Source organism: Harpegnathos saltator, unplaced genomic scaffold (assembly GCF_003227715.2).
Source record: "Harpegnathos saltator strain DR-91 unplaced genomic scaffold, Hsal_v8.6 scaffold485, whole genome shotgun sequence".
In the NCBI taxonomy this organism is placed as follows: Eukaryota; Metazoa; Arthropoda; class Insecta; order Hymenoptera; family Formicidae; genus Harpegnathos; species Harpegnathos saltator.
In genome coordinates, this window is record NW_020230299.1 from 87072 (window position 1) to 112297 (window position 25226).

A 25226-nucleotide genomic window follows, 5' to 3' on the forward strand; every position below is an offset into this window, starting at 1 on the left:
CATCCTATGATTTGCTTGAATGAAATATTTACTTTTATAATTTTGGGTGGCAATATTTTGAATAACGCTTTAGATTATCATTCGTTTAATCATTAAATCATTAAATTATCATTCGTTTCAAATGATATTTAGCTCCCAAAAATTTGGAGAAAGTACAGAAAAAAATCTATATAATCTCAATATAAAATATTTCATATCCTACAAATTTTCTCATTAATGATTAATCGATTCCCGTTACCGTACGTGGTCGTTGTATGATATTTGTTTTTTTTTTTGTGAAAGCCATATTTTCTGGAAACAATGTACGTCGGATCTCATTTCGCTGATAAGGAAAAATCGTTAGGGCCAGCAGTGAGATTAAGTACGGAGTTACTATTACGAACGTCCAGTTTTCTATGTAGGAGAGGTCTGAATAATGGCAACGGTTTCACTTGGGAAATAATCAATAAGGACAAACAGCTCGCTGAAGTGCTCGCTAGGTGCGAGTACGTCGACCTGATGTCACCGCTGACTTTTTCTGATGCGCCACTGATTCATGGTACGCGCGATTGTTGCGAAATTAATGTATATTTCGAAGCGACGGACCGGTGTTCCAATAACTTTACAAATAACATTTGTCATAACAACTGTCTGCCAGCTTATTACAAAAATTAAATTATAGCTTATCGATTTTTTTGTGATGCATTGTTTGAAAAGTAACAAAATACTGTGACGATAAATAATTCTTTTATAAGATATAAGAGAACGTTTTATACGCGTAATGTAATTACGAAAATAAAACTTAAATAAAAACACCAGTTTTTATAAAAAATTTTTTCATAAAAAATCATCAAAAATTGTCTAATTTTTTTGCCCAAATCGAACGAACGCTTTCTTAAATTACTAAATATGTAGTAGAATAAATCTAAAGTAAAATAAATGTAAAGTAATTCTTATCCAAAAAAAAATAAAGTAAAAAAATGATTTATTATCACTGGGATGTAATTAATGTCAATTAAAGAAGACTTGAAAAAGAAGTTCGATATATTCTATCAAGATATGATTTATATATCAAAGTAAAAATATGTAAATCATAATTAGCGGCGGGAGCTGCAACATCACAAGTCAAGTTTATTAAATGATATACCCGAGAAATTATAAGCCTTATATATGCACGTGAAAGATGAGTGCTGCCATTTGAGCTGACACGATACACAACTTCGTCGAGATCAATAAGGACTACCCAGAGAAGGTGACGGGAAAAGTAAGTATGTACAAAGAATCAAGTGCAACGACCGAACGGTGCGCGACACTCCGCGAGTTCTTCTTCGAGCACGATGGTATATCAATTAAAAATTAATTAAATTTCGGTAAATATGCGTATAAATTTAGTATAAAAATATATATTGTTTAAAGTATATACGTACATACTTTCACTAAGCGAGCGATTAATTTTTACCGCGGGATCGATCAATGACTAACGAAAAGATTTCAACACACATTGTTAGTTGCCAGCTGATCGATAGCTGTCTTGTTTGTTAACTATTTGGTTCTTTACGACATACTGAACAAATTTCTTGCTTCGATCAATATATTTTAAGAACTAGTTGTACCTTCCCGAAGAGATCTCTTTCGTTCCGGTTACTAAACCAACGGAACTCTCGAGAGACGTCTTCCACACGAAGAAGAGAACAAAGCGCGCGCGCATTGCACACCCGCTCCTCTCACTTTGCTGAACTCATCCCGACCATTATAGAACACTGACGCCGCGATGGCCGCGACTATAATGCTGGTATACCGTTAAGGTAACTTACGCGAGGTGTAATAACATCGTTGTCGACCCGGTATCGCGATACTCCCATAGCAACTACTGACCCAAATACGACATCCATTGTCGAAGAATTCGAGCAATTATGAAAGAAGGCGTCGTTAAAATGCGTAATTATTTCGTGAAGAAGTTTCTCATTAACGCTTTTTTGTGTCATGTGATAACCGAGTCGCGAGTCATTCTCATGTATACTATTGCGGAATTTTCCATAGATACGTAGTTCCTACATATACAGGATGATCCGAAATTCCCGCATTCGGAGTACAGGACATAATACTTTATGCTAAAATAAACAACTTTTACCTTTAGCAAAATTGCATCCGACAAGTTTTTGTAGAAGAACGTGTTAAAATTAACGAATAAGTACTCTTGTCTATGTGGCGCTCAGGGTCGGCGCGCGCGCCTATATATATATATACATATATATATATATATATATGGTATACATATATATATATATATATATATACAGGGTGGGAGGTTATAAATTTACAACCCGAAGTGTGAAGGTAGATTGGGTTAAGACAAACATAAAAATCCCATACCGTTTTTCGAGATTCGCAATAATTATCGAGTTATTAATGACAGAAATCTGAGGAGTGGGAGCGCGCCGGCATAGATGATTGGAGAAGCGTTGCAGCTGCTTAGGCCGCAGCGCGGCCCAGTCGATCCAGCTGAGAGAATCATACCAATGATCTGTATGTAGGCGCGCTCCCATTCCTCAGATTTCTGTCATTAATAACTCGATAATTATTGCGAATCTCGCAAAACCTAGGTATAGGACCTTTATGTTTGTTTTCCCCCAACCTAATCTACCTTCACACTTCGGGTTGTAAACTTATAACCCCCTACCCTGTATATATAAACAGAAGTTTTCCAATGAAATAATATGAAATATTTTTGAACACGCCTCAGCAGTATTTACTACGATATTCTTTTTGTCAAAACTAAACTTTTGACTTTTTAACCATATTATCGAGATATTTTACTTTGAAAATGCCTTGTCCCAACATGTAATTACCGAAATATCTCACTTGGAAAATTCAAAAACTAAAGAAAATAATATTTTGACGAGAAAGATATCGTCCCAACTTTGTGAAAATCGTCCCAGCGATGCAAAGAATATCGTATCGTGTTAAAAATTTAACCTCTTCTAAATACAAATTTATTAAAATCAAAAAGAAATGGTGTAATCTTTATATGATAAATATAACACCCGTCAATCATGCCACGAAATTTCACTTTTTCTTATAATATTTTATGGTGAATATTTATTCACAGTGCTATTTGTTATAACTTTGTCGACAATGCAAACATTATTTGATTATTTATCCAGATATCTTTCTCAATCCGATGCTATAAAATTTCTCAAATTCGCTTGACATTATTGTCAGATTAAAAGTATATCCTGGCTTAATATTTTACAAATGTTTACAAATGGTACTTCCCAGAAAAATTTTCTGCATGCAAATATCGATACAATAGGTTTGCTCCAAAAATAGAATGGATTAAGTAATATCGCATGGAGAAATGTAGACGCGATTTAGTTACACGGGGTAAATTGCGACGCGCTTCTACCCGCGGGATTAATGAACGAGTGGGTGTGTCGACGGCGACGTTTCGACGGTCACGGTCCGGGAGAACGGCTGTTTCTTCGGACTTTCTCGCGCTCGAAACTCCGCAGTGCAAATAATTGCAGCTCCTACAAGCGAAGAAACGCGACGGCTGCTCGCGCGGTTCATTGACAGGGAAGCTAATTCGCGGGCTCGGCGGCAGCTCGACGATCGAAATCGCTGCGTTTATTACGTTCAACTGTCTTCCTCTTTACCCGGAGAAGCCGCGCGCTCTGCAGACGGCCGCCAATCCTGGTAATCCTTTTTAATGCAAGCGCACGGGCGGAAAGTGTCTGTTTATCGATGTCGTTACACGGGAATTAGATTATCGGTCTCGATAAGTTTGCAAAACTTGCCAAGATCTCCTGCTTGAAAACATTTCTCAGATAATAAGAAATAATCGAATTATTTCTTCGTATGTTCTACCTAATTTTTCTTTTTGGATGTCTCCGTTAATTCTTCGTATGAATGTAATATGACAATGTAGAAACTGCATGTAAAAACGTTTGAGAAAATATACACGAAGATATAATGAAAATTTATAGTTTTCAAAATGTAAAGCGAGTATCAACATCTTATTATTTTATTAAAAATTAAATTAGTATGAATTAAAAAAAATATTACTAACATTAATAATAAAATGTTTCTACACCGTTTAAGATCCTAATCTTTATCAAATCATTCATTTTCTCTCTTCAGCACGATCTAAAATAGGTGTAGTAAGTTTTTAGCTTTCTGCTTCAAAATTCCGAAACTATAATATAAATGCTGATAAAAAATATTTCCCATGTTGCTAGAATTTGAAATAACGAAGATTATAAATTACGATATTTGAACTGGCAATGCGGAAACTCCAGAAATTATATTATAATTCGGGCTTAAAGCAAGAGGCTTACTATATCTATTGTATGTGTGTTCTGATTCTTATACTGTGTTATCATCAATCATGTTATTTATTCTATCAATCGTTTACTTAATCAGATTTATATTACTTATATTTATATCAGATAAACAGAATATAATTGTCATGAAATATATGACATCTTTGTAAGAAGTTTGACTTTATCGAACAAGTATACCTATGTGAAGCTGGTCCCTCATTATCAAAATTTGAAAAAAATGATGAGAGTTCTAGTTGCCCTCCGAAGAGTTCTAGAGTTCTCAATCGGTTTTAGAAATAGTTCTGGCGTTTTAAGCAGTCAAAAAGGCAATTGAAAAAAGGGGGGCTCAACTTCATAAAACCGTCCACTTTAGCGAGCTAGAACTCTTTCATTTCCGCTTGAATCGATTCAAGTCATAAGGAAAATCGATAGAACTCTTCGGGGGGCCACCAGAATTCTAAAGAAACTGACCCATTTACGAAAAAAATTTCTAAGTCCAATTAGGAAAACATTTTTTTCGAAAATCGGTCAGTTTCTTTAGAGTTCTGGTGGCCTTCCGAAGAGTTCTATCGATTTTCCTTATGACTTGAATCGATTCGAGCGGAAATGAAAGAGTTCTAGCTCGCTAAAGTGGACGGTTTTGTGAAGTTGGCCCCCCCTTTTCTCAATTGCCTTTTTGACTGCTTAAAACGCCAGAACTATTTCTAAAACCGATTGAGAACTCTAGAACTCTTCGGGCGGCAACTGGAACTCTCATAATTTTTTTCAAATTTTGATAATGAGGTGCCAGCTTCACATAGGTAACAAGTATTCCTTTATATACAGGAAACTCGTTAATCATATTATGGATATAATCGAACTATTAAAAGAACATGTTCTAAATAAATATTAGATAAAGTAACGAAACACTACATATCTCTATCATGAGAGCTGCTATTATTTTACTTTCCCACACTACAAATGTAAAACTAATGTCGGTGTTCCTTCCGTCATCCTCGATAGATCTTGCTCCTTGCTCAGTACAAGGTAATAAATTGCGCAACAGGTTACACGGTTTCGTCGACGATAAATCTCTGAATGATTACGATCATATTTTCGAGACGAAAATATAAAAAATCTGCTAAAGTTACATGATGATAATAATCTACGAAATAAAAACGTATAGGATATTTGATGACTTGTACTGAAAAATATCAGAAGATATAATGTAACATATCTCCGGAAATATTTACTTTTCGGTAATTTTATTTTCTGCTATACGCGGAAAATGAACAAAAAAGATCATTTATTCGAAAAAATCAGATAATGCTTTTAAAAAAATTAAAAATAACCTTTCATTTACTTTAGCAAAATCACTGAAAGCCAAGTGAGTAGCATAATTAGATGTCTTCTCTAATACAATTTTTATTTGAAACATTTTTAGCTGAATTTCGCAGCTTTCGAGAAGCATGTGACAATTTTTTTACCCCGGACTCATCTTGTATATCTAAATTGTCAATTTATTGATTTCTCAATTAATTTTGGTTCTCAATGAGTAAATCGTAGGTTTCAACTTTAAGAGGTTATCACTTGTGAGACGCTCCTCTTCTGTGTTATAATATTAAAATAAAAAATATATTATATTTAAGTAAAAAAATAGAATTTCTCAAGACACTTGCATTATTCATTATTTTACAAGTATTAATTATTTTTGTAAGAACTAAAATGAAAGAAAATTTTGCGTTAAATTCAAATGTGTATCACGCACAATGTTGGCTTTCGAAACCACGTGTTTAGCAAATGTGATGTAAACAACAAAGTTCATGAAAATCAAACACTTTCGAAATATTCGAACATCGAAATATCATTAATAAGTCCTTTGCGGTGGAAAAAAAGAAGAAGTAAATTTACGTATAACGAAAATCTGCACGAGCTGCTAAGATCCGTCGTTTTCGAGAGCTAGACGTTTGCAAACACATATAAATGTTTGATATAACGGAACCGCGAACTCGATTGTCCATGTAATAATTATAACTACAGATCTATGTATTTACCTTCTCGAAGTGGTACGCTGTGGGCTGGTTGCCGTGCTGGAAGGTGGACTGGTGGAAACCGCGCCGAACGAACTGGAGCAGGTCGTCGTGCCGGACACAATGGTGTCGCTAGCCGTCGTGGTGGAGCCGAGGCTACCCTGCCTCGAGGACGTTTCTCGATCTCGATTCCGTGAACCTCGTGATCTGCCGCCGGCGAGTTGCCGGCCGGCTCGACGCGGTGTCGCGGCGACGGAGGCGGCCGCAGTGACGTTTCTTGCGGGCGCGCTCGAAGGTCGCAGCAGAGTGCCGGAAGTACCGTTGGTGTGCGCCGCAAGGATCTCTGGTGCGATCAGCGCGATATCCGGCAACGAATTCGGCGCCGAGACGGCCGAGAGCCGATTGGCCGATTCGTTACCGTTATCCACGGCGACAGCGCGTTGTGTACCGTCCGGTAGGCGCAGATGACGCAATCGCCGCATGGACGCGCGCATCCACGAATTCGCGACGGCGACGGAGGCACCGACGACGCCGGTTGTCGTTGCAGTGTCGCGATTTTCACGATCGACCGCTTCGTTCGTAGCGTTGCAACGCGCGTCATCGTCGTCGTCGTCGTCGTCGTCGTCGTCGTCGTGGTTGTTATCTCCATCATCGTTACTGTTATCGCCGTCCTGACACCGGCGATGATGAGCGCCGTTATAACGATCGACGCTGTTGTTATTTTGATGATCGAGGAGAAGCGCGCCACCGGGGGGTGACCACTGTGAACCACCGACAGCTAGGGACTTTGCCGCTGCGGTGACGGACATCGCGACACTGCGAGATGCTGTCTCTCGACGGTCGCAAGCGCGCTTGCGCCCTGCGGTCCCGCTGGTAGGGGAAACACTTCTCCCCCTTTGCTCGCCGTGTTCGACATCGGCAACCGCGAGCGTGTCCACGGCCCGCGAATACTCCATTTCTTCGAGCCACGACCAATCCACCTCGGAACCTTCGGAATAGGCATCCTCGGCGCCGGTTGTCATCGTCACTACCTTCGTTTCCGGTGCAGACCTAATAAACACAGACAAATGGGTGTTTAATCTTTATCAAGTGGTATATGCGGGTGGGTCTCGTCTTAACGAACGCAGTGAATAGTAGTTGTATTTCAGCGGGTAGCACTAAACTATTCTTTTTTTGTGAGGAACATATCATGCGTCAAGAACGTAACCTTGGAATTTTTGTCTCTCAACGCGTTGAAAAGTTATAAATTTTTATCTAAAACTAGAAAAGTTCTGTCTTTCTCCATGTTTTGCCAAAGAAACAAAAATTATAAACATTATGTGCTAACCAACGTCTTGGGTAAAAAATAAAAATCTTAAATAATGAGAATAAATTCAGCTCTTTTTTTATTCGTACGTAAAAAGAAAACTGCCCTGACTGCACCGTACGTGGCAAGCACGTCGCTACAACATAATGACGTCACAACGACGTGCTTGCCACGTTCTTGCCACGTCTCTGCAGACAGGGTGGTACCGTTCACAAATGAACAAACTCACGAATGAATTTACGAATTATATAGGGTGCGTTCAGGGCACATATTTCTACGTATAAGCTAGACTGAGAACTTCCATTGGTTTTCATGTATAAAAGCATCTCTTAGGTAAAATCATGGAATCGTGCGCACATGCGCATTGCAAGGTCCCGAAAGAAATGTAACTGCATCGTACAGGCATTTTGATTCCAGAAAATATTAATATTTATCCAATATTTAATATTTATTCAACATTGAATTCAACATTGAATGTGTCATTGAATTTGGCATTGCAAGAGAAAATATTAAATATTGGATTGGAAAACGGTGTAGTACGGTACAGTTTTACATTTCTTACGGGACTTTGCAATGCGCATATGCGAAATTTTAATATATACTTTTAGGGGACGTGTTAAAGAGACCAGTTATCGGTCTAGTGTAACAACATAGAAGTCTGTGGTTCAGGGAGACGCTATTAATTCTACCAACACAAATCCTACCAAAACCGTTCACAGAGCCAATAGCGCGATTGCAACTAATCTAATACCTAACTTAACAGTAGTGATTAATGTATGATTGAGGATACTTTCTGAAATCTTTGAGTATCTTCTATCTATTATTGGGCCCAAACTACAAAGAAAAAACAGCAGGAGCACCAATGATTTCTGCGCGCATACAATGTTTGTTGGCATTGTAGAAACTAGCTACTCCAGATTCTTTGAGGTGAATAATAAATACAAAGCATTTACTAAACATAGAGTTCTGCTGAATATGATTAGTAATATTAATATTGATTTGTGTTACTAGAAAGTAAAAAACAACTTTGATGTATGTTTAATATATTTCTTAATGTTTCAGATCAATTTCTGAATGATTTAATGTCGTTAGAAGTACTGCATTATACATATTCATAACGTATATAAAATAAAATGTGAACGCTGTTTTTACACTACCTCGAAAGAAATAGCATTGATAACGCGAAGTTATGATGTAAATGCTACCACTAATGACGTCTATTGTTAAGTCTATTGTTAACTCATGACAGCTATTGTTAACGCTATCTAGCTCCGCGAACAGCCTGTAGCCTAAATAGCACTAATAGCGCCCATAGAATTAACTACGTAACCGTCGGTCATTAATCATTGAACATTAGCCGACCGCGAATTTATCCAAAATCTATAAGGTTGCATCTCTTTAATACTGCATAATGCATCAGTCTGTGATATATGAAAACAAATACCCACGCTCTCAAATTATTTGACAATAAAGAACAGCAGCTAACCTTTCTCACAACAATTATTTTCCATCGGTTACAAAAATGTCGCTTAGAATACTTCGTGATCCTACTGTAAGCTCTCTCGGGTATTATCTTTTCATCGGAGCAACAGGTCCCCTCTGTCCCTTTGTTCACAACTTAAAAAATCGCCTGGGCAGAAAGTGTACCAGGTCAACGACCTCGCCTCCACGTTACCCTCTTTTACGTGTCCGTACACAACTCCTCTCTTTCTCCGGGCGAAATAGATGGAAAGCCGCGATAATGGCATGACAGTTAAACGCGCGGCTGACCTCGCGCGGGAAGAAGAGCCCACAAGAGATTTCCCCGATCGGAGGAAGATGCGGGACTACCGGGCGAAACCTTTTGTTTTCCGCAAACGTAGCTGCACGTGCCACTTGAAAGCAGGCAAAGGTTCTGATCGGCGCGAAGGGGGACGCTACCACGATGCGGGCTGCATGGTTCGCGCGCACGACCCCCGTGTGCTGTGACTTCCGGTCCGCGGGAGCACCCGATACCGCCGACGCCGACGGAACGGACGGCGCGCGCTAGAAAGCATTTTCACGCGATCCTCGTGGGTATACCGCCGTCGCGCCGCGTGCACACATCGGTCCCGACCGGCCGAGGAGGAATAATAGAAACGACCGCACGTCTACGCACGTGTGTGATACAAGTGTACCTACTTTGTACGTTTGCGTTCGCTTGCGTGGCTACTTCCTCGACCGGAGAAACGACGACATGATGACGACGACTACGACAACGATGATCGAACTTCGAAGCGGCGCGATTACGAATTGTAGAAAGGTAGACGTAGGAATGTGGGTGGAGAGAAGCTCGGTAATATCTCTTGTGCCTTGGAAACAGCGTCTATTTGTTTTGTTTGCAGGCATACAACGAGAAAAGCACGAAAGAGAATACACTTGATTCACGGGAGAAAAAGTACAGAGATCACAACGTGGATGACTGAAATTTCTCACGTAAGTCAAGAATAAAGAAAAGTATACTCTGACTGAAATGTCTTCCAAACAATTTATGGACATGGTTGTCAATATTATATGAACAATATTATATACTTGACTGGTTTTGGAAAATACTCCAACACTCCGAAACGAAAGCGCATATGCGATTTTGGACGGTGCTTTCTTTTTGTAACGTGCATACGTTATTCCAATGATATATGGCCAGAAATAAGCAGATTTCCTTTAAAGAGATTTAATATCAATAAGTTAGTGACTAATTATTTATTTTGAATATTGAAAAAACTGTTGTTAATAATTTCTAGTAATTAAATTTCCAAACTCGTAATGATCACAAGTATTTCAGTGTTTAACGCATGCGTGAGCTGCCATGTCAAATAGAAGCTGAATAACTTCCAACGTTTGATTATCATTGTATATCAATCGATAAAAATTATTGCTTTGCACCTCAATTATTTATACATAATTAAATTATATTTAAGATAATAATAATATTATGCATAAGAAAAGAATAATATATATGCAGAATAATTATAGGAATCCAATGAGAATATATCTTCCGAAGTTCTTAGATACAAAGAATTAATTGCATTTACATTGTTTGATCAAACATTTTTCTAAGCTCGTGTTTTTTTTTCTTTTTTCTTTTTTCATTTGGCAATCGTCTCGCACTACAGACAAGCAGTGAGGCATTCAAGGATTTCGTCACAAACGGTGCGCATAACTGCGACGTGGCTTTCCGGACGCGTAATGCGACCGACATGGAGCGCGGCTCTCACCTTATTGTACCTGGGACGCGCGTGGGAAGTGTTTCGCCAATAAATGAAATTTGTTCAAACCCCAGGTCTATTCAGTGGGAAGGTAAAAGGGAGAGTGAGGGGGACGAGAGTGAGAAAGAGAAAGGGGGGAGACTATTGGGATGCGATGACCCGTTTACTTTTACAACTACCCTATGGCATATCAATCCAAGGAATATAACTTTCTAAATGCGCAGTCGTGCCCTTTCTCAGTATATCGGTAAAATTATCGGTGTCAACCTTTCAACATTTAAAATAGAGACACCGGAATTGTTTTGTTAGCGATTTTATAACGTGTGTACAATATAGTTGCGGTAGATGAACGTTTTTTTCTGTCACGATAACAGATCGTGACGGTACATCGTTTCTCGTCATCAAGTTTTCATATTGCTCTACGAAATGGAGATATTTTTTTACATACAGTACGCGTATGCGCGTTACAATAAAAAAAGTTTCAGCGATGAATGTAACATGTACTTTTTAGTATGAACGTTATTTACGTGAAATATTTTTATCTATAAAAAAATAAAAATACGGTAGTTATATCCAAGTTACAAGCTTATTGAATTTATTCATGTTGATATAATTGATGTTAGAAGTGAAATTGATCAGGAATGCTATCCGTGATTCTGAAGTTTTGTAAAGTTTTGTCTCTTTGAACAAGCGACAACTTGTGAATTTACGAGGCTTCTGCCTCTTCGTAATAATATTTTTCCTCTTTTATATCCTGTTCCTATTTCGCTCTTTTTTTAAATGCTTCGGGCCTTTTTTACGTTTGCGCGTTCATTTTTACTTCGAGACTCGAAATAAAACATCTCCAAACATTGTTACTGCGCGATGTTTCACTCAGACGCATCTACTTACAGTCTAATCCGGGGAGTGACTTTCTAAACGCGGTCGTGCCCTTTCTCACCGTGCCTATATCAACGACGATATCGGCGTCGTGCTATATAATGAACGACACGAGGTTTCCTTCGCGCGATCATTCACCGCGGCGCTATTGTTATTAATTATTTCCTTCGCGTGAAACAAAAGCGCCGCTTTGTTGCAGAATCATGGGTACGATGATGATATAAAAACAACGTAGGGCATTAATGAGTGAACGGAAGAACCACGCTTGGTATTGCGCTACAATACAGGGTAGTAGTTAGCGAATTATCCCGCCGCGTTCGTTTCAACTAAAAGCAAACGATAATAATTCTTGACATTACCGTGTAACGAAATGCCTTTTTACCTTCTTATCGGAACAAAAGATAACTCTACCCCTTATTTTCCGACTTACGACTATGACTGTCGGTCATAGATACCAAAAACTGACTTGTGGCAACTTCGTACGATAGCCGACAATCTAATACATATGCGTCCGATATTATAAAGTATAAAATATAAAAGAAAATATAGCGCATATATTGCCAAACTGTCTTTACAAGCTGCATATAATACTGCTATCAAAAATTATGTACACTTTACATATCAATTTCTCAAAACGGTCAACAATTTCGTAATTTTTTATAATATTTCTACAACAATTTTGTAATTTTTTATAATATTTCTACAACTCACTCTTTCTCTTTTATCGTTTCTATGTTTTTCATTAAAAGCGTAAAAGTAATCTGGTCACTGGAATTAAATAAAAACGTGATTAATTTTGACTCAATTTACAATGTTCTAATTGCGAGATAGAAAGTTTAGCACAGATATAATAATCCGTGGATACTTCCCTACATGTTTAACATTATCATGATACATTTTTAAATTTCAAAAGTCAAACGTAGAAATACTCTCCGGTAAATAATGACTTTCAATGAGTATCTCGAGTTGATTTTAAAACAGCGTTCACTCAAGACTTTTATTTTATGCTGAAAGTGACTTTCAATAGTAAAACACTCGAGTTTGCGATTATGTTAATATTCCGGAAGACAGTGCAAATGTGATGCACTCGCGGTTGTCAAAGCGGATTTACATTTTCACTGTCAGTGTCTTGCTTCGACGACGCTTGGATCGACTTGGAGGAGATCCCATAGCGCATCAGTTCGTTTCTCGTCACTAGGCACACGCACGCGCGGGCTCGTTGAGCAAGTTTGAATCGAAACAGTTTGCACGTTCATTAAATCGGGTCTATGTAAATACTTCCGGCACGAAAGTGCGCTTTCCTGCCATCGTGCTCGAGTCTACCTATGCGGATTTTTTCGTTCGACACGGACTAACGATGCGAGCTTGTTCGCATCGTAAGAGTAGACGCAGAGCGACGAATGGTACTTCAGGTACAAACACGAGAGCGATATCGTGAGAAAGGAGGAAATGCTTACAAAAACATTGCACTCTGATATAGGAGAGGTAGAGGAAGTTCGATAATTCGATTAAAATGTTCATTACTTTCTAATTGGCAGGAACTAATAATAAGAGAAACTGATTAACTGGAAATGTCGCGAACTCTTGAGTTCTTATTATAATTATAAAAATTAAGTCGTTTACTTTCTTAATCGTTGCATATCGAGGCGAAATGTCGCACAATGACCTCGTCCGATCTCTAGGATTATATTTGAAAAATTATTGTTTTCATGGAACGCAGAATATATAATTTATCGCCTATATCAATGTTTAAATAAACGATTCTCTTTTACGCCTTCTCTTCGAATGAAATTCATCTATATTATTAAGAGAATTGATGTTCATGGAAAAATATCCGACAACATGTCAATTATCAAACTCAGCTATTGCACTACAGATTTTTAGCTATAGGAAAAAGAAAATTTGTTTCTTTTTATATTTATTATATTTCCTAATAATAATAATAATCTTGTGCATTCTGAAATTCTCCCTGTGCATTTAATTTATATATATTACTTAGAGCCATTTGTTCATGCAATGTCTCCTATACTATATTTCATCATACAACGTATGGCAGATTCAATTCTAATCAGATTTATATTTTACTTAACAAAAATTTCTTTATTAATCTATTTTATAATTTAACTAACATTACCGACACGTATTCTTTCATCTTGAAAAATCTAAATACGACTGTTATTCTATTTGATTAACTTTAAGGGACATATCTGCAGAGATTATTTCCAGTCTTTTATTACGTATATCAAATACCAATCCCGTAAATAAATAATTAAATCTATAAAATAAATATACACTACAGCAAATAAATACAGAAACGTTCGTACCTCGTGAGAAAGTCGGGTATTTCACGATCCGCATCGGAGATGGACGGTACACAGCGATACTCTTCCAGGCTGGTGGATCGATCAATTCTGGGAAGCCCATTCGTAAGAGAAGAATTTAAGCTCGTTCCTTCCGTCCACGATTTACGGTGCGATTTATCTCGTGAGGAATGCCTTTTGGTTACGCGTTCGAATGCAACGTCTTCCTGACCGCGTCTCTTGAGACCGACTCTCGTGCGAGTCTCCGTATCGATAGATATGGATTTCTTGCTGACCTGATTGTTCTGGCGAAACTCACTCGGAGATTCGAAGGCCAGTTTGTCCAATTGATCATTCTTTTCTTTTGTGACGTCTTTCCCCTGGTCCATGTCGTTTCCAGCCGCTTCGTCGTTCGAAGTTTTGGATAACAACTCGAAGGGATAATCAACCGTGTCCTCATCAATGAAGGGGCGCGTCGAAGGTACGGCGCGATCAGTATTGATCTCGTTCCTCAGCCGGCCAAAGTTTGTTCCCGTTTGATCCTCGTTGTCGTCGTGCTCGGCGAGAAAGTTGAAAGCGTTATTTATCTCTCGAGCCTCGTACGTTTCATCTTCGCATCTCGCCGTCAAATTTCTCTTCCTCTCGTAATCCGACGATGTTGTATTGTCCACTGTGTCCTGTTGCGTCTCCTCATTAATATTCGAACAAGTTCTACGTATCACCGGCTCCAAGTTCCGGGTAATATCGCGAACTCGCTTGATCGTATCTGACGAGACCACGTCGATTCTCTTGCGGACTGGCACCACTTGATCGTGGCCCAAGGTCACCAAGATGTCCCCCTTATCGCTACCTTCAAGCACTCGTTCCTGTAGCTTCGTGAGCGAGAGTTTTTGTTCCAGTTTCGGTGGACACACATCGAGCAAATGTTCTTGTTCTTCGGGTGTCGGGTCGTTCACGGTAACGCGTGACACACAGGTATCATTGCCAAGATCTATCAGATCGCCATCCTCGTTGGATGCCATCGTGCGACGACTCGCAGCTGCAATAATAAAAAAGTTTGTTTCTGTCAATCAATATTAAAATTACTCAAGAAATTCCTAATCGTACAGCAGCGCGGTTCTCTTCAATCTTTACGGACTGTTCTGCTCGATTTGCTTGATTTGCGAATTTCGAATATATTCATATTATTTTATTTCCTTTTCCTCTTATATAATAAAAAATGTTTTCCTATTAATAAGTAAATAAATATTAATAAATAATAATATATGATATAAATTAATAAATAATATATATGATACTTATATAATATGATAGAAATAATAATAATTATTATCTCTCGTGAATATGCTGGCTCGTCACACCTTTGTTCGAATGTTTTCTACCGACTCACCATTACGAATATATCGTAGAAACGCGTGGAAAAATACATTCGCCATGATGTAGAAATTTGCGACACGTCACATGAATGATGTAAACTCGTTAATAACGGAATAAAATTTATGATTTCGTTCGTGAGTTCGACCGTATCGAAAGCGACTGAAGTGTGATCCAAGGAAGAGTGCGTAACGCGACGTTTCATCATAAGTGTTCGTAATTGTCGGCGGTTATTAACAACGAAATGCTAAGCGAGCAATTTGCGACGCATTGAACGTAATAACAACGAGCAATGACGCAGATCAAATATCATTTTTTATAACTTTATGACAGTTCTTGTGCGATTATCATTCGATTACGTAGGGAGATGCCATATTTTACTGACAGAATATTGACTTTTTCTTGCAAAATTTACGTCGTGTAAGTTAGACAGAATTATAAATGCTCTTACATAATAGGTGTGCATCCAAAATGAAATTAAAGCATTATTCAATATTTGATAAAAAACTTCAAGACTGACATCTTGTGCTGTCAGCGTAAAGATTTTCCTCGTACAAACGTTATGCAACTTTTACGTACCAGAAGTTAATTATGTTTACTCCGTTCAGGAAAATTTCAAAGAGCAGGTTATACAGTTATACTTTTACAACTAAATTTAGAAATTTACAATATTTAGAAATTTACAATACGTACGGAAAGTTTAGAGAATGATTTCTATATATGCATATATATATATATATATATATATATATATATATAATGTTAGGTTTTTGCTAAACATTTGTTTTGCTAATCAAGCAAAACAGCATACATTTAAATGAGATTCATATCAAGGAATTTGAAAAGAGTAGCATAATTGTGTTAGGGGAAGAAAGAGAATATTTATTTGGACAATCACGTCTACGTTATCAAAACTTTTGGAGTTTATCATCCAATTTGGCATTCCTTTAAAGTCACTGTTATTATTTGAATAAAACAGATAAAATTATTTAACACAAAATACTATTTGAAACTATTTCTTTTTTACTGGACAATAAAATTGCTTGAAAAGCCAATCATATTTGTTGAATCAAATATTTGTTCAAACCGTTCCAATAAATCAGCTTTTCTGTGATCGACAAAATTCAATCAAACAAATAAATTCAAAGAAATATGTTTCGCTATGTATATATGCGTTCCTTTGTTGAATTGAAATTAACATTTCCTTAATAAAACGAAGGATGAAGCGAACATTGAGGCAATATTAGAAAGAGAGAAGAAGTTTTTCTAAAAATTTAAAAACTTCTGGAGTTTTATTGAGAAAAGCGCCACGAAATGTTGGCGAGTGACGCGAATAATAAAGTGCTATATTGCGCGCCAACAAGGCGGATATTGCGCGATCGGTGCTTTCACGATGATAATTAAGCAGCACATCCTCACTTGATGCAAGATCGAAATCTTCGAAATCAGCACCCGTCAATCGCCGCGCATCATATACGTAATACACCTCTGAGTCATCGCCGTCGGTTCATTGTCGTAGTGATCAATGAAGGGAATGAAGGGAGACAACCGTATCGTGAAACGCGCGGTTCGTTGAACTTTTAATCATGTTGTGCGATGGAGAGAGAAAGAGAGAGAGGGAGAAAAAGAGAAAGAACGACCACACATCTGACGCACTCCGCTGAACCGTATCCATGGCGCGAATGCGCGTATAGGGTGTGTCAAAGGTCATGAGTTTCCTCCCGATTAAACAATTTCAAGTGAAAATTCTCGATTGTGAATACAAAAACGATAATTTATCATATAGATAGAAGAACATTGAGGAAAAACTATTGAAAAACACAATTGTGATAAGAATGCGATTTCTAAGTTTCGGTTATATGCATATGTTAAATGGTACAGTCATAATAGTTCATTGATTATTATTTGCATTTACACAAAAGAAATGCACTCAATGAATGCACTGTGAAACCGGTTTTCTTGAGGAACGAAACGTTCCTTTAGTTCCTTAATCTTGGGTTAAAATTAATTCAACGAGTTGTTCCTTGAGTTAATTCTCAAGTCGAGGAAATTAAGATTCTTCATCTACTTAACTCAAATAGTTTGCAATTGAGCCTCCAATTATACCGATGAATTTCGCGCTCACGCGAATAAACGAGGATAAAAACAGGAAAAGACATAAACTAAAAATTAAACCTTGAATTCATCCACTTGAATTGAATCATATTTTATTAAATCGTATTTCTCCCTCCCTCCCTCCCTCCCTCCCTTTCTCTCTCTCTTTCTCTCTCTTTCAACAGAATCTTCTAACTTTTAATAGCCAATAAATCAAAGACTATAATTATAAAATCGTTTTTATTTCCTATGATGTAGGGAAAGTAAGTTACGTCAGTACCACCCTATATATCGTTTTATTGCGATGCACCGCGGAGTCGCGCTCCCACGTCTCAAGAATACACTTACATTACTTCCTAGTGCACTTTTTCCGCATCCTTGTGCATCTTAGATTTTTCATTTATTATTATTCTTTTGTATTTTAATTCAAAAGATACAACCTTTGGAAAGTTCTATTGTAAAAGCTATATTCCAGCATGTAGCTGGCACAGTAATTCTTCATAAATGATAGACGGTATGAATAATTTATACATCTTGAAAACCAATTTTACATTTTACGTTAAAAGAAGTACGTTTTGTCGTTAAAAACATTAATTTGATGTCAAGAATAATGAATTATCCTTATAAGAAGAAAGAGAAACCGGACAATTTTTTAATTCAATGAACTTCACGACTCGAAAGCGATAATCCCATTCGCCCTACGCGAGCTCACATTTTACGAACAATGTAAAATCGTCAATATCAACACGAATCTCAAGTAGAACATAAGAAAGCGAAGACCTAGATATATACGGTGCGTAATTTTTTACTGTAAAGACACGAAGTGTTTCTTTGTTCCGTTTTGAAAATGAAACACCTATGTCTTTGAATTACGTTGATGCGTCGTAATTATAGTCTTATTACAATGCAGTATAACTAATTAACGTGATAACGATGGCAAACAACTTTAGTGACTAAAAAACAACTTTGGTCACTAAAATTTTTTGAATGGCTGCAATAATGTTTAAAACTTCGATAGTATCACTTGTATATCAGCTATCGAGTGTTCTTTGTTTATCAGAATTGTGTAGGTCATCGTGGTAAGTTATATTAATTGTGTAGTAGAATATTTTGCATTTCTCTGTGCGTAAAGTGAGTCGCGATATCTATGCTGTATCCGTGTTGATGATAAAAGCTGTGATTTGCTGCGCTAATTTCCACACATACAATATGTATTATTTCATTAAGATCTGAAAATGTATCTAGTAAATGTATCATAGTAAAAATATATTTGTTAAAATTATATTCAACGTTATTTTTTTACGTGTTAAATTGAAATCTATAATAAAGCAAAAGATAGGATTATTTTTTCGTTCTCATAATGCAACTCACTAAAATATTTTGCATTCAATGGGAAATAATAATGTATTTCGATTTTTCTTTCAAGATTAAACTGGTGAAATTGACGAAAATCACCTCAATTATCTCGGTTTTATTATAGAAAATGTAATAAATAATGATATAAATGTGGAATGTATAAAAGTGGAATGTATAAATAAATATCTATAATTGCATAAAATATAAAAAATATGGAAGAAGTCAAGGTCAGTTTTCGAATTTTAAAGCATTTTAAAACGTTTAAAAGCATGCGTAAAAATGTTATATTGCTTACTCATCTCTCGACAGATAGCAGAATGATTCAGTCTCGATAAAAGCAGCAAGAACAAGAAAAGGTACAACTGTTTATAGACGAACCAGTCAAGATAACATCAACATTTCAAGAAGACCATAAACTTTTGTCTGTTGCAACCTCCGCATTGGAGAAAATATTTAGTTTAAGTACATTAAATAGCGTGCACAATCGAATCGCGACCGTAAAATCCAGATATATGCAATAGCAGAATAATAAATGATGTATCATATAAATTCTTAACTTTATATATGCTACTTTTTACGAATAATTACTTTGATCGATTATTATAACGGAATCGTATATATGGACTTTATAAGTAAATTATATCGATTAGAGAGTATTTTCGTGCATAGAAAAAAGATCTTTGTTGGTGTAATAGAATCATGGCGAAACAAACACTCAATAATGATGTCCGTTACCGTAATCGAAAATATTTATCTGAACATTTATCTGCCCAGAACTTGGTTGAGATACTTGAGAATAATTAATTGAAAGCCTCGTCGAGATCTTTTCCATTCCTACAATAAAGTTTTCGTCTAGCCTCTAAATAACATAGATATAATTTCTAAATTCACACGAACTGAGTTCTTTTCTGTATAAGAAATGATAAATAATTATCGATAAAATTCGAGGATTCGATAAATTTCGATTCTTTATATATCGAGAATTAAAAATAAATACGTCTGCAGTAGCTCTATATTTATCGGAATGACGAATTTAACAAAACGAAATTCACGTAATTAGACGTAATTAGAAATAGTGTAAGAACAAAGAAAAAAAATACGCAGACATATGTAAAAAAATAATACAAATAATATTATTACATGATAATAAGGTAAATAGTCTTTTTTAAAAAGCATCCAACGTTCAGACAATTTAAGTAGGATAAATGTACTAAATTTAAACACTGATAACGTCGACTGAGATTTTCCCTCTGAAATGCAGAAGGAGAATCGGTACATCAGAAATAATAAAATAAATATCTATCGCCCAACAGTTCTCTAAAAATGTCGTGCGGCGTTTGATTGTCGACCGAGAGGCCTTCACGATCATTGATACAAACTTGAAGGCCAACCACTCCCGAGCATGCGCCGGCGCGTCAAGTTATCGAGATAGCATATAAATGCAGTCCAAAAGATTTGAAAATCCATGCGAGAATAAGTCTTCCTCTTTCCTCTTTCTTTCTGTCGTAAAAAAGAAGAAGAAAGAGAAGAGATACATATAAACAACAAAAGCAGATATATTTTTCGATATATACGATCCGTTTAACTTTCTCGATATTTTCCTCGCAATCGGCTGTAAAAGCTGCAGAGCTTTGAAACTGAAAACGTATATACGGCATGTACGTCGATATACATATCGATGCGGAAATGGCGGAATGTTTCTGTGTAAAAAGTAATACAAACGACGTATGGGTTATATTATTCTCAATCTCGGTGTATTTTTCAATCTACTACGATACCACGACTCTCCGGCAAGGATAGTTACTGTTTCTTATTTACACATATTTACATTATTGTATGCGTAGTTCTTCGCGCAACAGCCGCGACTGACATCGGATTTTAATGCAGATAAGTTCAACAAAAAACATATTGAAAAAAAATACTCTCTTATTGTCGATCGTCAACAACCGATCGGATATGATATTATGATATGCTCCACGCGCGGAAAAATACACAAAGTACCCTAAAAAGCATCATAAAGCTGGTATGATTTATTACCGTGACTCACACAATTCTATCGCGGGCTGTCGCTAAAAGGAACACGAATAGGGCGGCCGAATAGCTAATATACAAGCGTCACAATCTAACCTTTAACCGATCGCAATAGCGATCTCGTACTCTCGCCGTTTGTCACGTATATACGTACACTGTCTATTGTACACATACACACCTCCGTGTCACTTCGGAACGCCGAAGGTATCCCGCGTCAGAGTGCAGGAAATCCGCGTAGCAACGAAGAAGCAGACCGACCCGCGAGTATATCCGACATTCGAGAACAAAACGCCGCACAACTCCACGATTGTTCGCTCGTCTCGTCGAACCGCGCGACAAACGAACGAACGAACGAACGACATGCACGCGCGCGCCAATACCGATACACACAGTTCGTTTAAATCACGGTCATTCCACTCGCGCACGACCTTATTCGAGTGCTATGTAAAAAGTGCCCCACGACTCAACGTATATGCTGTCCTCGCGCCTCAGCTACATTCACAGGCACTTTATACTCCCTTACCTACTCTTCCACTTTATTGTTCTCCTTTCTTCCTGTCGTTGCTCCACCACCGTGTTTTGCCGTTGCCTCTCTCGAAACCACTCTGAAGATTCCGCCCGCGGACGGGTGGTTACTTCTTTATCTCTGAGCCCTATTTCTCTGTCTCTGATCTCTTCGTCACCGAGTAAATATTTCTCTTTTCTTTCTTTCGTCTCGTGGTCCGCTCCGCTCCGCTCCAGCAAAGTGTCCACGCCGGCTGGCCCCGACGTGAGCACGCGTACCGCGCGCGCGCGCGCGCGCGCGGGCGGGCGGGCGTTCGATGTTCCACCTAAAAATATTACGACCCGGATCGTTCAGCGCAACGATACGCTCTACCTGATGCTTCTCTCGCTCGGCGACGTTCGCATCGCGCGCGCGCTCGTTACCCGTCGACCGCCGCGAACGCGCCGACGACTCAAGGCGGTGGATTCAACGTCGTCGTCGTCGTCGTAGCCTGTGCGCCGCTAGGCCGCATCCTGCCCGCCAGGTGTACGGAAAGGCGAATACGAGTCAACGAGTCATACGATGTCTCGCGAGTGTCGCAAGAGATGCGATCGCCGTACGTGCATGCGTGGATACGCTCATTGACGACGCTTTCGTGCGACTCCTTCCGCACATTCGTCGGCGTTCGCCCTCATCGGCCCTCGTCGCGCAGTCACCTGGATAATGCAATCGGGTTGGATGGCGTGACTCATCGGTGGCACAGGTCAATTCGGCTCGTGACAAAGCGTCGATCGCTCGTCGACCGCGGACATGACGAATCCTCCTGTATCCACGTGCTGCGTCGACTAGAGACGAGAATCGAAGCGTCGATCGATGCGAGGATCGATAGAGGACGAGATGAGACTCACACAGCACTGGATTGCACGAAACAAACTTCGGACGTGTCGCGTTTCGCGAGAGGTTCCTCGAGAAGGAGCCACCTAGCAAGGTACTTTCTCCCTCGTCGATAATCAAAATGTATCTATGCGCGAAACGCGGAGATGCGGGCTCGGTATAGTCGCGAGATGCACTCGTGAAAAGTGTATGCTCTCTCCTCCGCTCTGGCGATTCGAAAGACGCTACCGCTCGTCTTTATTTTTTTCATTCTTTCCCTCCACCTCTTTCTCTCCCGCTCCCGCGTCCTCTCCTTCCCACCCACGTATTTCGTTTACCCTTCTCCTCCCCCCGACTATCTATCCTCTCCTCCGATCCCTTTGTGTGTCTGTCAAGTTTTCTTTTCACGTTGCTTTTTCTTCTTTCCTCTCTCTCTCTCTTTTTTCGTTACGATCTTTTCTTTCGGTTTTTCTGGTCTATCAATAATTTTCTCTTTCCGATTGTCGCGTCGCTCCGAGAGTATGCCACGTAACCGTTCTATAACAAACACCCCAGCAGTCGACGGAGCCCGCGTAAGGCACGCACTGAAGAGGAACGAACGCTGACGCGCCGAGCGCCGACTACGAGTTCGTACATTCACCAATTCATCGCCGATCTACGCACCCACCCACATACACACACACACACACGAATGTCATGCGCGCGGGCGGGCACACGCACACGTACGCGTGCGCGAGGCAGTGACAGGAAAAAAAGCGAAACGAAGCCGGTTCGCTTTAGAGAAAATGTGATCGTCGAGGGTATGAGAGAGATGCAACCAACTGCGGGCGAAGAGGTGAGAGGAATAAGAAACGGGATGAACTAAAAAGGCAACTCGAACGGAGGAGATTGTAAGATTACTCCGACAAGCCGTATGATACTTATTGTAAGTAGCCAGAAATTTGGTGAAGGAATAAGTAGTATGTTATGTTTTTTTGTGAGTATATTATTTTACTACGATAATGCAAAGCGAACGGCAACACTCGACATAATGTTGTATACGAGAAATAACGAGTGTGTAACCAGATAAAAAGAAAGAGACAGACAACAGACAGAAAGAAGCAAAGGGGGGAGTGAAAGAGGGAACAGAGAAGGGAGGTGAGAAAGGGGGAGAGCGAGAGAGAGGGAGAAAGGAAAGGTACATCTTGGGAGTACAACGTTGGAGAGTCGGAGATTGATACCTGCAGCGACTCGAATTCTTGAAACCTTCATTTTAAAAAGTTTATCTTCCAATAGTTCAGTCGCGGGTCAAGAAACTCATATTCAAGTGGATTATAAATATATAATCCGATAAATATTGTAAATCCGGAATTTTATAAATACTGTAGATATTGTAGATATTGCAAGATAAGAACTTTAGTTTAGTTGTATGCATCCACAATAAAAATTATGAAATTTTCTGTTGAAACTAAGAGATATCCAGTCTTTGTTTAAATCTCATTCGTCGCTTATATTAGCAGCAATTTCTGTATCAGCCAATGAAACCTAATAAAACATTTGTCAATCCTGACTTCCATTCTCTACATTTATTATATTACATTATATTTATCAATACGTCATAATATACTTGCGCTCGTAATAGAATGCTTCAATTTAATCGTCGCATTTTTAACGAATAGACCTAGCGATTATTTCCATAATGTTTGATTCGTAAATATTATTATTCGTAAATATTATGCCTGCAATGACAGCAAGTTGAAAATTATCGAAAACATTAGCTTTGAAAATATTACTTGAATCCAAACGGTATTATATCGCAAACATTGAACTCTGGATCATATATCACGATGATAATAACTGCAGCAGCGTTAAGCTGGAATTGTAGAGATACATCGCACCATTTTACTTCCTAACCTTTTTTCCATTTTTTTCTCAAAAAAGAAATAGGAGACAGAGTAAATGTGAGGGAGAAGAGTTATAAAAACGTACGATTTTATTGATTGGAAAATTTGGGTTTTCCTTCGGTCGATTAAAAGTATTTATCGGCGTAAAATATAAAATATAAAATAACGTCAACAAATCCTATTGATAAAACTTGACAGTAGATTAGTGGTAGAAATCGAGCAAGATCTGCAGTATATTCATTTAAATACATTTAATTGGTTACGAAATAATTTAATTTACACATCAAAAGGTAAATGTTATAAAATTTATAAAATATATGTTATGTTGATTATAAGTTATTATAGTTATTTTATTTGGTAAACTTGTAAAATATAATTAAATACATATATTATTTTATAGAGTATTTTAATAAACATTTCTCTAACATATATTAACATTTTTTTCATATTTTAGCTACAGAAGTTACAAAATTTGTGCGTTCAAAATATGATTCTGTCAAACTAATATTTAACAAGTTTTTTTTAAGAAATAAATTTTATTCTATTTGTACAATATAATACTCAATAGGTAATAACATTTATTGAATGAAATCAATATCTGAATGAATCGCGAGTTGCTAAATAGCAAATAATTACGATTATGTATTAATTTGTACATAAATATCAAGCTTTATTCTTATTACTATTGTTTATGTTTATCTTATCATTATTGTTTATGTTTCTAGATATTATACAAACAATAATCTTGGTATTTTTATAAATTAGAAGTAATAAGCATTTTTCTAACATATATTGCCTCGTTTACATATCGGAAAAAATTCTACAATAGCTAGTTAAGAAATATTGCACATACTAATATTGTCTATACCATAGCAACACACATCGTCGTCAAAAGACGAAGAGTGTTATGTTTGGACCCGTAAAATATATAAAGCGTAATAAATGTATATTCGAAATTTAATATAATTTCATCTATAAAATTGCGACAAAATAAAAAAAAATAAAACTTTTAAAACTTAATTTATAATATAATCAACAATACAATAATCAGATATATTGTCAAATATATTATGTAATAAATTGTACCATATTAATATCTTTTCTGTAAAGAT

The 25226-nt window shown here is 37.7% G+C and overlaps 2 protein-coding genes across 4 annotated transcripts in view; one reads left to right on the forward strand and one right to left on the reverse strand.

The window, feature by feature from the left end:
• Nucleotides 1-21505, reverse strand: part of LOC105192310 (uncharacterized) — a 56093-nt gene extending 34588 nt beyond the window's left edge. For 2 of the 3 annotated variants that reach the window (XM_025302290.1, XM_011156358.3), the window contains exons 1-3: nt 21053-21214; nt 14044-15058; nt 6335-7360 (exon numbers count right to left, since the gene is read on the reverse strand). In XM_025302290.1, coding sequence (XP_025158075.1) covers nt 6335-7360; nt 14044-15041 — 2024 coding nt within the window. In that variant the 5' untranslated portion in view covers nt 15042-15058; nt 21053-21214. Of the gene's footprint in view, nt 1-6334; nt 7361-14043; nt 15059-21052; nt 21215-21397 lie in introns of those variants that run through there. The other variant, XM_011156357.3, reaches the window with a different exon arrangement.
• Nucleotides 21506-21919: 414 nt separating this feature from the next.
• LOC109504706 (uncharacterized) lies at nt 21920-23137 on the forward strand. The gene is made up of 2 exons (XM_019845619.2): nt 21920-22346; nt 22787-23137. Exons 1-2 carry the CDS (start codon nt 21964-21966, stop codon nt 23094-23096), a joined length of 693 nt encoding a protein of 230 aa, XP_019701178.1. The 5' UTR covers nt 21920-21963; the 3' UTR covers nt 23097-23137.
• The last annotated feature ends 2089 nt before the right edge of the window (nt 23138-25226 follow it).